Source organism: Eupeodes corollae, chromosome 2 (genome assembly GCF_945859685.1).
Source record: "Eupeodes corollae chromosome 2, idEupCoro1.1, whole genome shotgun sequence".
NCBI lineage: Eukaryota > Metazoa > Arthropoda > Insecta > Diptera > Syrphidae > Eupeodes > Eupeodes corollae.
In genome coordinates, this window is record NC_079148.1 from 155,608,819 (window position 1) to 155,622,593 (window position 13,775).

Genomic DNA, 13,775 nt, shown 5'->3' on the forward strand with positions numbered 1-13,775 from the left:
CTTATTTTTCAAAAGTTAAAGAAGACAATAAATTTAAGTCTTTTTCAGAACACTCCATGTAAGTAGAGTATAATCACAACGAAGACTCATAACCAATAAGAGTTTCCTGAAACTAAGTAAAATACTAAAATGATTTAAACTGACAAATCTTCTATGAGCAAGTTTTGTCATGAAAAGTGCTTCGCAACTGGCTGATATTTTGTTTTGGCTTAAAAACTGTAGGTTCCCGCCAACGCCGACATTATTCGAACATAGACATCATTGACTGTCACCAGGCCTTTGGTTCTTATGTGATGTTGCTGATTTCCATCCACATGTTCGAAGAGTTAAACAGATATGGCTTATTGCACGTTTCTAATACCAAAAATACAAACTCACTGGCATAGCCTTTTCCCCGCAAGTAAATTTAAGTTATTTTGGTACATAAGTCTTTTTGATATCCACCATAGGTACATGCAACGCGATACATAAGGGTCTTCGTCTAAAACTACCCCTGTTAAATTTTCATTGAAGAAAATGGCATTCGCGAAGAAATCCAACAATGAAGGTTTCAGTATTACTTCAGATTATACTAGAAGGTTCAAAATACTAGCATTGTATCCCATTTTAACCCCAGTCTTATTCTCCTAGGCTTAGTTAATTAATTCGAGACTAACAAATTCACAAAGGAAAAAGAAAAAAATCGATTAAGGATTTAATCGTCAATGTCGTTGACGTTAACTTTGTTGGATTATTTGCTGCTCCAACTACCTCACATGTTTTCTATTTGTCATTTCAACCTTTTCGTCACCAAAATGAAAAAAAAACAAAGCCTACAAAAGTTGGAAAATAAAAGCCCTTTTGTTATTTCATTTTTCCTTACGCAGGCACGCGAATCACACGACATGCACCACAACATAATTAACAACAACACCAGGCGTAAGACAAAGAGCACCGAAGACATGAACATGGCAACCGACACAAGCACTTTGAAACGCATGCTGAAGCCCATGCCCAGCACCGAGAGCCCGGTTACTTCTCCAGAGATGGGACGTAGGCGTTATAACTACTACAATGCAGCAAACATGGCCAATACTCTGGGCCCGCAACATGCCATGCACCAGCATGGAATGCATCACATCATGAACAACAATAATTCGATGGGAAGGCCATCTAGTCAGGCATCACGCTTCTCCGGATCAAGGTGAGTTGTTTTGTTTGCTTTTGGTTTTTAAACAAATTCCACCGGCATCAACAATTTTATACTGAGCTGTCTTGATTTTCCTCAATCAGATCATCTCACGAAATCGGACGTGGTGGATATCCGCAAAGAAATCTATACTTGGAACTGGAAAGAGAACGCGGTTGCTTGGAAGGCTCTCCGCCATCGGACAACGTTATGTTCGACAATCAGTGTTATGCCACTACGCCAAGTTCAAGTAATGGAAATTCTGATCAGGACCAGTCTTATGGTCAACGGAGTGGTGGCGGCAGAGGTCATCCCCATCATCATCCAGGTCAGCCAAATGTAACACCGACTCCAGGAAGTCCAACTTCAAGGTTGTTGCTGGAATACGAAATGCATTTGCGCAACACCTTAGCCAAGGGAATGGATGCTGAGTCTTATAGTCTTCACACTTTTGAAGCTTTGCTATCACAGAGCATGGAAAATTTGGGTGAGTCCTATGTTCAATAAAAGAGTGCCTATTGTTTGTGTTGGTATCTTCTTCTGAAGAGAAGATAATTTGCATTGTGGTAGTTTGTTTTTATTTGATTTTGATTTAATTTGTTTGAAAAATTATTCAGTGCTTCAAAATTTAATTATGCTCTTTTTTTAAATGTGCTTGTGAATCAATCAAAAGATGCTTTGAAAAACTTTCTATTTTCTAAGTTTCAAAAAATAATGTTTTTCCGAGAAGAGCTTATAAAAGTTAGATCCTAAAAAGTGTAAACAAAATGTAAAAATAGTAACTATACTCTTAAGAAATCAATATTTAAAGTCTTGAAAAAATAAGATTCATATTAGCAGACCAATTCCATTTATGATGGCAAGATTCTAAAATTACCCTTGATTTCTAGACATTATTGAAGTTTACATTGTTTCACAAGTCTAGAATGATTAAGACAGAAGCGACGTGTGTGGTTAACAGGATATGAATATGATATTATTGTAAACATTTCATACCAATACAGTGGTCTAAATACAGTTTTCTCAAAACACAGTTGGACAAATCCTTGTTTCAAAAACATTCCAAAAGTTCTCAAAATAAGATTAAATGCATATGTTTATTTGTTTTAAGGGTCCAGTTAAAGCTTTCATTCAGATCCATCCGGGAAAATTTTTGAATCGATGTTTGATGGTGTTTCCCTTTGATTAAAAATGAAAATTATAGAATAATCGATCGGAAATCACACACAGAATTTTTTTTGATAAACAAAAGTTTAATTGCACATTTATTTTTCTCTAAAAATGCATTTTCCTACTTTCCGGACATAAGTTCATTTTCCTGAACAGCTGATACTCTTATGTTCAAAAGTGAACCAAATCGTTCCACTGATTTCTGATCCAATTTTACACAATTCCAATGACAGATTTCTGTCAGAAAATTTTTTTTCGGTAGATTTCAATCAGGACATTTTTTTTTCAATGACAGACATTTCTAATGATAGCTATAAACTACCTGTCAAAAAAATTGCAATGTTTGTTTTCAATGATTAAAACCAATGATATAGCTATAACTGGCGCCTAAGGGTCCAGCTATTATAGGTTTTCATCATTGAAAATTATTATTGGGACTTTTTTAACAGGTCGTGATTGAAATCCACTTGATAATTTTTTCTTACAGAAATCTGTCATTGGAATTGTGTGACATAGGAACACAAATCAGCTAAACTCGTTTCATTTTTCAACATAAGAAAACCAGGAGTTCAAGGAAATGAATATCCGGCATCAAAATATATTATTAAATGTTTCCCAAAAACGTTCTTCAAATAGTTTCCAATATATCAGAACATATTTTGCATTTTTAACAAAAGAAAAGTGCGAAATATCTATTCAACAAATTTTTTCGGATTGATTTCATTGATAGCTGTAGATGGCTCTAAGAAAACTATTCACCATTTTATACATTGAACAACTTAAGGCTTAAAATTTTCTTAATAGTCGATTGCTAAAACTGCTAAAAGGCTTAAAATTTTCTTAATAGTCGATTGCTAGAACTTCTAATACATTTTGTAGTAAGAAATCTGCCTAAAGTTTAAACTGAGAACTTTACAATTCATGTGGATATTTCGTTATCATTAGACTTTCTTGAGATTATTTTTCTAACAAGAATCAAATTATTCTTATCATAAAATTGTTTTAAGAATTCAATTTAATAATTTGTAATTTTCACGAAATTTTTTACGAATTTCGGAAAAATAATAATAACAATAATCTGCTCAATTCCAAAAACAATTCAGACTTTTAAACAGTCATTTTCTCTAAGGGAACTTACTCATTCTGAGTTGAATCACGTATCTGGGGCCTTATTAGTTTAATTTTGCCCTACAATTTATAAAGATATTGATTGTTTATGATGTCAAGTTATTCAAAACCTTTAAACATTTTAAATAGCACTTCAAAAAAAGTCCGCCAAACAATTCAAATCTGTCAAAGAAAACAGGGTTCCCAATGTAATGTTATTTGCAGAATCTAATCACCATTTTTAAAGAAAACTGAATACTAATTTTTTATTGAATTTGTATCACTTTCCTTCTTATTTTATTATTTTTGTATCATTCACACAGCATTCAGTTAAATTGTTTATTTAATTGTTAAACTTTCCATTTTTTTGTAAAACGTAGATTTGTAATGCCTTGCACTTTATTTTTCTATAACCGCTTTAAACTTATAATCCTTTTCAAAATTTATAAAAAAAAATCAAAAATACAACAAACCCCTATGTATCACAAAACCATCAGAGTTTGCTGAGAGTTTACCAGGATCCAACCAGCGTAGCCCATACCCATTAAGACGTCGTAAGTAGATTGTTCCTTTTTTTTCCTTTTTCATTTTTTAAATCTTAAAACCTACTAAGTCATCAAAATTTATTCCAAATCATTGCATAATAAACTATTGCAAGTTTCGAAAATAATCTGATTGCTGTTTGGTTTTTATTAAATATTTTATTTTGTATAACTAAATTCTTAGTTGAATTCAGAATTGGTTTTGAAATATATATATAGAACACAAATTTTTATTTATTTTATTTAAGATTCAAAAATGAATAAAAATAAAAAAAATTCATACAAATTTTATTTTCCATTTTAATTAAGGATCTGTAGCCAATGCCAAGTCATCAACTTTACCACTACCTCCGCATAGGCCATTAACAACTCGTGACAAGGACCGTGATCGTGAGCGTGATGGTTACTACAGCGATCGCAATGAATTGATCAGGGAACGCGAACGAGAACGCGAACGCGATCGTGGTTATTTGAGTGATCATAATGCAAGGTATGTTAAGATAGTTTAGAGCTTGTTGAAATTCATAAATTCATATCTTTATAAATAAAAGTTTAGATCACATATTAACTCATACATTTGTTTTTTCGTTGTTGCTGTTTGTGGTTATGTTTTTTTTTTCATTTGGTTTGCTAAGTTTTTCGAATTCCCGCTGCGCCTCTTGCATTGGGGAATCGGCTCGCGCTCAATGGTTTCGCCATTCTGATGGCTGGCGTTCGGGAAGTTCCACAATGGGCTCTGGGTCTGGTACGGGTATGATGCCACCACTTTCAACTGGATCTGGTCATAAGCGCTCGCCGTGGGATTCTCTACCGTCACTCCGTCAGGATAGCAGCTTGAATGATTCAGGCTATAAAAGTGCACGCGCTGATTCCTTAGAGCAAAGGTCTCTTTCTAAAAATGCAAACAATTTTAGTTCGAATAATAAAACATATTCATTTTTGTTGTTGTTGCTTTTACAGGGGTGAATTTATACGTCAAGATAGTTTACGTTCTGACTATTTAAGTGATCGTGAGCAACGTTATGGCATCGTTCAGCAGGCATCGATTGATAGCACCGATTCCAGGCTATGCTATTTGACATCATCTGAGGTGAGTGAATTGTTTTTATATTATATTATATTTAAAGTATTGAAAATAGGCGTTTATATGTTTATAAATGTCACCACGTTTAATTGAATAGTTTATTAAATGAGACTTTTAGTATCTATGAATGTACTTTTGCATTAAACTTAAGCTTACACAGTTGTCTTAATCTCCACGAGGTAGTAGACGTATATCTATCAAAATAGAAGCACACAAAATATTTAGATGATAATGGAATTTATGGAGAAATAAGTTTCCAAAAATGAATGATGAGTACATTGACTACTGAAACATGAACATTTGAATATTTTCTACATTTCATTTATAAATTATTTTAAGTCACTTTTAATAAGGAGATACATTTATTTTAAGGAATAAACAAAGATAAATCGAGTCATCAAAAGTGTCTGCTCTTAAATATTCTGTTTCTTGGTAATTTTTACCCATTAAGAGCAGGATGTTTTAAAAACAAATTAAGAATATTAACCCAAGCGGGTATAATTTCGCAATACATGCTTGAAAGTGGCTTCAACCAAAACTTTTTCATTTATGTATCAAAACTGGCAACATTTTTTTATTAGAAAGGTTGCTACAGGCCTTATCTTTATCGTTTTGTCAGTGACAACCAAATTATTGTTGTCAGCAAGCTGGAGATATTTTTTGATTTCCTTGAATCTATTTTGGGGCATATTGTTGGCAAAAATTGGTATTCACATTGGCAGTAATTGATAGCCGTTGGAAAGCATAACATCTAAACACCAAACTGTTCAACAATTAAATTCACTACTTCTTCATAAAACAAAGACTTTATAGTTACCATGGTTTTGCTGTTTCAATCACGCATGGGTCTTGTATCATTTTAGGAAATGTACTTACTTAGGTCCTTAGACCTGTTACATCTATTCACGAAGGTTTGCAGCTTTGTTGTTATGGCTGAAGTAAGCTTCCAAGTGCTGCACTCATAAAGAAGCACAGATTCGACATTTGTGCGGAACAGTCGTAGCTTTGTTATTAAGCTGATATAGTTCTTCCTCCAAATTTTCGACAACATACCTAACGCCGCTTTTGCCTTGCGAATGCGGCAGATGACGTCTTGTTCGGTTCCGCCTTCGGTGGAAATGATACTTCTAAGGTATTGAAGGCACTCCACTTTTTCCACCGGTTGCGAGAAAATATTTATTTGAGAGGATGGTCTGGTTCCAAGGATCATTTTATTTTTGCCGGAATTAATTTTCAGCCCCATACGTTAAATCCGTTGTCACTGATAAACATCAGCCCTACTTCATCTGGAATGTCTTATGGTATGGTGCGTGCAAAAAAACCATTAGCAGCACCCTCCTCTACATCCATCTTATTAACTTTATTAGTGGAATTAATACTTTGTCAAAATTGGTACGACTTGAAGACGTTTCATCAAAGTTCTCCACGTGCTAAGTTTTGATAATTTCTGCGGAAGAACTTGACATTTTGAAAATGATATTATTTGCAAGCAGAATTGTAACTTCAAAAAGTATTCGAATTAATGTTTGGCTGCCTTCTTATCAGATATTGTGGAATGACAAAATTAAGTAATAATTTTGGCAGGACTCAATTGTGTTTTTAATCATCAAACATAATTGGATTTTTTAATATTCATAAATATTGGAAATAATGTTTTTTAAAGAATTCAATTGTTTTCTAGCCAATATCTTTCTTTGTTTAAGTAGACAGGCAGTAATTTAGCAATATTTTGTTTTTGGTTTTATTTGCTTAAAAACTATCGAATGGATTTTTTAAAATGTCTTCCAAATTTTAAAATTTATATTTTGGATAAGATGAAATAAGTCTTAAATCAATCCCCTTTTGTATTCTCAAGGCATTGAGTCGGAATTCAATTATTAGTACTATTTTTCTGGGTTTTTCATTTTTTCTTTGGAAAAACTGTCAACTCTCTTTTCATAAAATTTGTATTGGACTTCAAAAATATAAGCTTTGGTAAAACAATTATTTTAGAGAAAATATCATTTTTAATTTGTAAAATATATTGGGTTTAACATTTTTTTTCAGTTTTTTGATTAAGTTCAAAATTTCTTAAATAAAATTTAATTGCAGTCAACCAATTTTTTTTTTGGAAATTCCACATTATCAGATTGTGTCATGGCTGACCCAGTTCTTGAACACATTTATGATTCCATGGGACCAATATATTTTCGTAGCCATACTGTTTCGATGGTCCGGATGGTAAAATAAAAAAATAAATTGGGTGGCGACATAGTCCGTTTAAGTACTGTTGTCAGGGATGGAAGGGACCTACAGTTTCAAGCCGAATCCGAACGGCAAATTTGAGAAAGCACTTTTCATGACAAGAATTATTCTTGGAGAATTTGTCAATTCTTCGCAAGAGGCAGTACCCGTGAAAAAAGCTATGGGTGGCATTGGCAGGGATTGACCCCAAGACCTCTCGCATGACAGTCCAACGCACTAACCATCATGCCACGGGTACTACGTCCGGATGGTATCTCGCTATTATTCAGAAGCAGTGTTCTTCTACGCTAGCAAAACCACTGCGTAAGATTTTCCATCTATCCTATTCTTCTGGGTTCGTTCCGAGTAGTTGGAAAACTGCATTTTTTCAGCCAATCCTTCTTAATAACCGGCAATACGACTTTCATAGCAATTGGTCCCCTGGTGATCTCATGGTTTATCTCACCAAACAGTGGAACAAACTTTTGCATCGTTTTGGGGAAAGTTAGATTATTGCACTTGATATTTTAAAGGCATTTGATAAAGTCTGACATCTTGCTCTTCTATCGAAAATGAGTGCTTTTGGTATTGACAAATCTCTTCTTTGTTGGATTAGAAATATTCATTCGAACGCTTATCATCTCATCTCTGGGCTGCTGCCCCAGTAACTTATTACAGACTCTTGCACAGTATTGAAAGGAGAGCTTTACAATTGATTGGTGACAATAACATCTTCAACACGATAACGTCACTCTAACATCGTGGTACCCTTTTTTACCGTTATTTTAATGCACTTTGCTCTATTGAAATAGATAGTTGCATTCCTGCCCTTAAACAATTAAACCGTAATACCGGCGCTGCTAGGAATGCCCATCAGTTTGGCCTTGAGCCCAACTTCGGCCATGCTATGAAGTACAGAAAATAATTTTTTAGCACTTTTACGAGAATGTGGAATTCCTTGCCACGCTCTATCTTTTTGCAATGTACACCGACATCTAGTACCCAACCCTTCCAACTTTTCTAAATGCTCACACTGTGTCTTTGGCATATTAAAAGTATACCAAACCTTTGTCATTGTCAAAACATTCGTTCAAAATAAATGTAAAGATCTTAAAGAAAGGTTTGCGTTGATGACAAAAAGATTATAAATTAAAAAATGCTATTTTTAATTCTGCAGACTTCAATTTTAAATATCTTAGATTTCTCATACCCGATTTTGACAATTCTGGCACTCTCTGGCACTCATAATACGCAAGCTTTCATTTCATAGCAAACTTAATCGCGTATACTTTTAAACGTGATATTAAACGATTTTTATGTAAGTTTACTTTCTAAATTCAAATAAAGTTTTTTGGAAAGAAGTTATGCTACACTTATGTTGATTCGCTATAGTAATCCCGATTAGGGCTGCTCACGAGACGGGACATGACGAGGCTTTTCCGAAAAATCTCAATCTGGATTCGGTATCGTTTTCGTTATCGGTCTCGAATAATTTTTTCATCATAAAGACATTTAAGTTCCAAATATAAAATTTCTTTGGGTATTTTATATGGATCTCAACATAACACGAGAAAAAAAACGCAGTTTAAAAGTTCATAACTTTATGTCAAATCAAATAATTATAATGTATCAATATTTCAGTGCCAAATAATATCTCATTGTCATTCTGAAAACTGTTCAAAACCTGGAAAACCGACGAGTCCTGTGAGACTTTCCTGTGAGGTTTTGTCTTATAAGCTTCAAAAGTATTATTGCCTCTTGGCCAACCCTAATCCTGATTAATATTTCCAGAACTATTTTATACATATATCAATTTGAATAATATGAACATCCGACATATGTATAGATACTTTTTTAACCTCCAAACCATTAAACTTGAATCATTTTCAAAATGTTGCTAAAAAAAATTATTAAGTTCAAACATAAAAAAATGTCAACCCATAATTAAAAATTGTAGCCATAACGTCCAACTATATTTTTATCTTTTATATCCACAAAAGCTACGCCTGCCAATTTTTAACATCGATCCCTATCATTTGTCATACTAAGTCGAGTATATTGTGATTTTTCTCTGTTTATGATTTTCAACCTTTAAATGTGAAAAGCCCCTCCCTTAACCTATATTCAAACAAACAAAAAAAACAACTGCTATCAATTTCTGTTATTTTCCCCATAACGACAACCTTTTTCATTTATGCACAAAATAAACCTTTACAATTTACTTAAATAATTTTTGGGGTTTCTAAGGCCGCAGTTTAGTTGTTCCGATGATTGTCCCCGACAAACGCTGAAATAACTTTCGTCCAGCGAGGCACAAAAGCGAATGAACGACCTCGACCTGTTTTCAAAAAAATCGCATGCATTCATTAAACCAAAAACACGAAACGAAAAAATAACGTATTGTGTTCCTGCCTACTACGGTACGGGTCGGGTATAGAACTACTGCCGGACGGGACGGGATGGGCGGAAAGATATTATAGTGCCAGAGTGAGTTCGAGTTCCATCCATTGTCCTGTTACCATATTCATTTGTATCTTGTGAATTGGAAGTGACACCAGCTCGTCTCCATCTCCATTATGTGTGACACTAAACGGAGAGAGCATTGTACTACAATTAAGCGCTTTCATTTCCCCATCCTGGAAGTTAAAAACAAGCTTTTTTCAACTCCCAGCTTCCACCTTCCTCCTCCTGATGCACAGTGCCATCCATACGATACAGCACACTACACAACTCCCCCAAGGAAATTATTTTTAGTATATTGCATTCTTTAGCATTGGGAATTAATTACAGAAAAAAAACACAAATTTTTATAAAAAACATTGAAATTAATTTCAACGCAAATGTTAAAGCGAACGCGACTAATGATGACAGCTGAGTCGGTCGGTTATTAGAGAGACAGGCCGGCTTAAATTTTGTGTCTATTTCGGAAAATCCCGAGGATTTGTTTTTTGTTCAAATAAAATCCAGGATGTCTGTATCCGATGGCATCACTGCCCGTTAGCTCTGAATTGGGTCATATACTTTTGATGAATTCATGAGTGCTTTTTATATTTTTACTTAAAAGTCCTTTTTTTTGCTTTACCTTACTTTACTTTTTGTTTGTTTGTGGATTAACAAGGATAGTGGATAGGATAGTGGACGTTACGTAGGTATAGAAGTAGCTATGCCGGCCTACCTTACCTACTACCCACCTGGCTAACATACCGTGTTACTCAAACAAACCAAAATGAAATGAGTGTACTGTATACTGCCACAGTCCTTTTGAAACATCAGCAACAACAAAAACAACACTGAAGGAACTTCTTAGGTTGGTTAGAGAGAGAGTAGGTATAGGCACGGCATGCACGGACGAGGTTGATATGGTGGAATGGTTGAAGGTGCCAATGGTAAGTGGGGTAATCAAACGATCCCAGGGAATGCTCTCATTCTATCCATTTCTATCTGCCACCACGACACACAGTATTAATATAACCAGCCTGGTGCATGCAACTAGGTCAGCAACCACATAGCATACATAAAATAGAAGAGAGAGTAATTTTGTACACTGTATTCGTACTTTGAAGAAGTTGGCATCATAGGGTAAAGCTTACGGGCACATGTCACATAAATAAAATGTAATAATACCCTAGACAGGCTGATGGACCTGATTAATCAGGGTCATAATGCTATCCTACCGCTAGTTTTCTAGCTCCTCCGTACTCAACTCATACCAAACCACTGGCAAAATGACTTCTGAAAGGTATTTCATGTAAATGCCAGTTGTTGTTTTCGTCGTTGTTTCTGTTGTTGTCGTTGTTATTATTGTTGTTGAAATGAGAAAACTTTTTGATTTCATTCGAGAGTGGCACACAAAAATTATTCGTTCATGGGCCATGTTGGCCGACGACGTCGTTTAGAAAGACTATTCCAAAATAGTTTTTGACTCATCAGCTAGGGTTATGGCCAAAAAAATGGAAACATGCTGCCTTAATAGGGCATCAGGTTGAATTATTCACATGAAGCCAAATTTAGAATAATAATGTCAACTGGAGAGTTTGTTTGCTTGTTTGTTTGTTTAAACGTGCTAGCCTCAGAAACTACTGGTCAGATTTGAAAAATTGTTGAGTCATAGATAACTCATTTATTGAGGATGTAGCCTATATACGATCACGCTAAGAGTTATACGAGCTGAGCAAAAATTAAGAATTTTTTAAAATCCGAGATTTATTTCCCTTTTGAGAGCTTTCAATGGGTGCACTTTTGAAACGATTAGTTTTGCTATAGTAAACATTAAAAGAATTGTTCCCCTCTAAAACACCAATCTGAAAAATTGTAGAAATTCCATTATAAAAAAATTATAAAAACTTCAGTTACTAAAACGTAATGTCCCTCCGTTGCCAATATTCATAAGTGGCTCTTTCATCTAGGGCATTGAAAACCTTGAAATGTTTGCTATGTGTATCTCCAACTACCTCTTGTCGGAGGACACAAGCTATGTCACGGTGATGCATACAATTCGTCTCCCCTCTGATCTGACTTATATGTTTTCAAAGCTTGAGCATAACTCCTGTATAGGCTGTTGCTCCTGCAACTTACTTAAATTTCTTAGACAGTAATGAAAATAAAGCAGTTAAATGGATTGGTGATGATAACATCGTTGAATTATTTACGTTTCTTGAGCACCATCATAAAGTCTCTTATCTCACCCTTTTTTTCCTTTTTTTTTAAACGGATTATGCCTTAAAGAAATAGTTCACTCAATTCAACTGCAATATTCTCATCAGTATACCCTCGAGCCTATTTCCAGAACTGATCGAACTCCAATTTTTGGAAAAAAAAAATATTTTAAAGACCTCATTTTAAAAAAATCTCTTCACTGTCTTCAGTGAACTGAAATTGCACTTCGGAAAATCAAAATTGGAATCAAAAATTTATTACTGCGCAGCAAGATATATGTAATATTTTAAAATCTTCAAAGCTATATTTTTCCTCAAAAACAGGTTTCTTGGTTTTGAACGGATGATTTTTGTAAGTTGTTCTTATGTTTTTTTTTTTTTAAATAAAAGTTTTTGTAATTTGGGAGATCCCACACAAAATTTCCACGTATTTATAGAATTATTATTTATTTTTGTACAATTTGATTCTCACTTTTAAACGATAGATAAATCAAACGTTTTTAAGTGTCATTTAAAAGCTACTTTTAAATATGAAACCGTTTTTCCTTTTTCAAATATATCAAATCCTACACAAAGTTATTTAACGACCATTTTTTTTTGTTCCATTTTTCAAGGATAAATAATTTCAAATTATAATGGTTTTCTTTTTATCCTAACCACAATTTGAAAGAAAAGCCTTGATTGTTATTATTATTTCGGCTCTCGAATAACATTATCTCAAATGGTTCCTGTACCCACATCACTTTAAAAGAAAAAGACATTCAAAAGAAAAATACTCAATTTTTATGACCACAAATATTTATGTCCCACAAACACAACACACCCTATAAAAGAAAAATAGTCCTGTAAGAGTGATGGTTATTTGATGTGCTCTCTACCGTTCTCTCACTTTTGCTCTCTCTCTTTTTACTCTGTTTCCTCCTGCTCCTCCTAAGGGGATATATACAAAAGAAGAAAGGACCAAAATGAAGGACTGCGACAATATTACTCCAAGTTGGGTTTCTGTTTCTGTACTAAGGACATTTTTGTTTTTGTATACGAGGACGTTTGTAGCGTATACAGTTTATACAAGGGATACATTCTGTCATGTAAAAAAGACGATGATGTATGAAAAAAAGAAGGCAAATTTTATCTATGCCCTATGCTGTGAGTTTCGAAGCTGAAGCTGAAGCCGGAGCTGATGCCGAGAGGGAAATGTGAGGACGATGAATACAATATATGACTCTGTAGGTACTCTTATATAGAAAATAAGAATATAAGATGATATGAACCCAAAACCATCATCATCCTGCATCATGGACAGGGACACAAAATTATTATTATGACCATAAGGCAGGACGAATGGACCGAACCGACACAAGGAACCATCATTTGACATCGTCTTCATATTCGTTTACAGAATTTTAAATCAATTTTTCTTCATGTTTTTTTTTTCGTCTTATTTTTTAAATATTTTTGAGCAATCGAGTGCAGGTGCGGTCGATTGCTGAAGAGCGCGCGGTTAAATTATGTTGCCCAATGTTGGTTGGTTGGGTCGGGGTTAGGGTTGGGGTGGTGGTTCGTTTCGTTGTATAATATTATAAAACTTTATTGATGTGGTTTCCGTGGGTAGATATATAGTTAAAGTGATTACATTTTGAAAGGACTCATCGAAGGAATAAGGGCTGAAAAGTTGGAAGGGGGAGGCGAGGTGGAAGAGGATGAGAAGAGGAAGAGTACCTCTGATTAATATGTAGCATCAAAAATTTTGTTGGTTCTGGCACATGCTTAAATTATTGACCTTCAAATTTGAAAGGACGAAAATTAATAGGTATTAATTGCCAATT

The 13,775-nt window shown here is 34.3% G+C and overlaps 1 protein-coding gene across 2 annotated transcripts in view; it reads left to right on the plus strand.

Annotated features, from left to right (window-relative positions):
• Window positions 1-13,775, plus strand: part of LOC129946450 (protein still life, isoform SIF type 1) — a 325,973-nt gene that overhangs the window by 9,993 nt on the left and 302,205 nt on the right. For both annotated transcript variants that reach the window (XM_056056633.1, XM_056056634.1), the window contains 6 exons: window positions 867-1,183; window positions 1,273-1,655; window positions 3,943-3,999; window positions 4,297-4,477; window positions 4,623-4,871; window positions 4,948-5,077. In XM_056056633.1, the coding sequence (XP_055912608.1) occupies window positions 867-1,183; window positions 1,273-1,655; window positions 3,943-3,999; window positions 4,297-4,477; window positions 4,623-4,871; window positions 4,948-5,077 (1,317 nt within the window). The remainder of the gene's footprint in view (window positions 1-866; window positions 1,184-1,272; window positions 1,656-3,942; window positions 4,000-4,296; window positions 4,478-4,622; window positions 4,872-4,947; window positions 5,078-13,775) is intronic.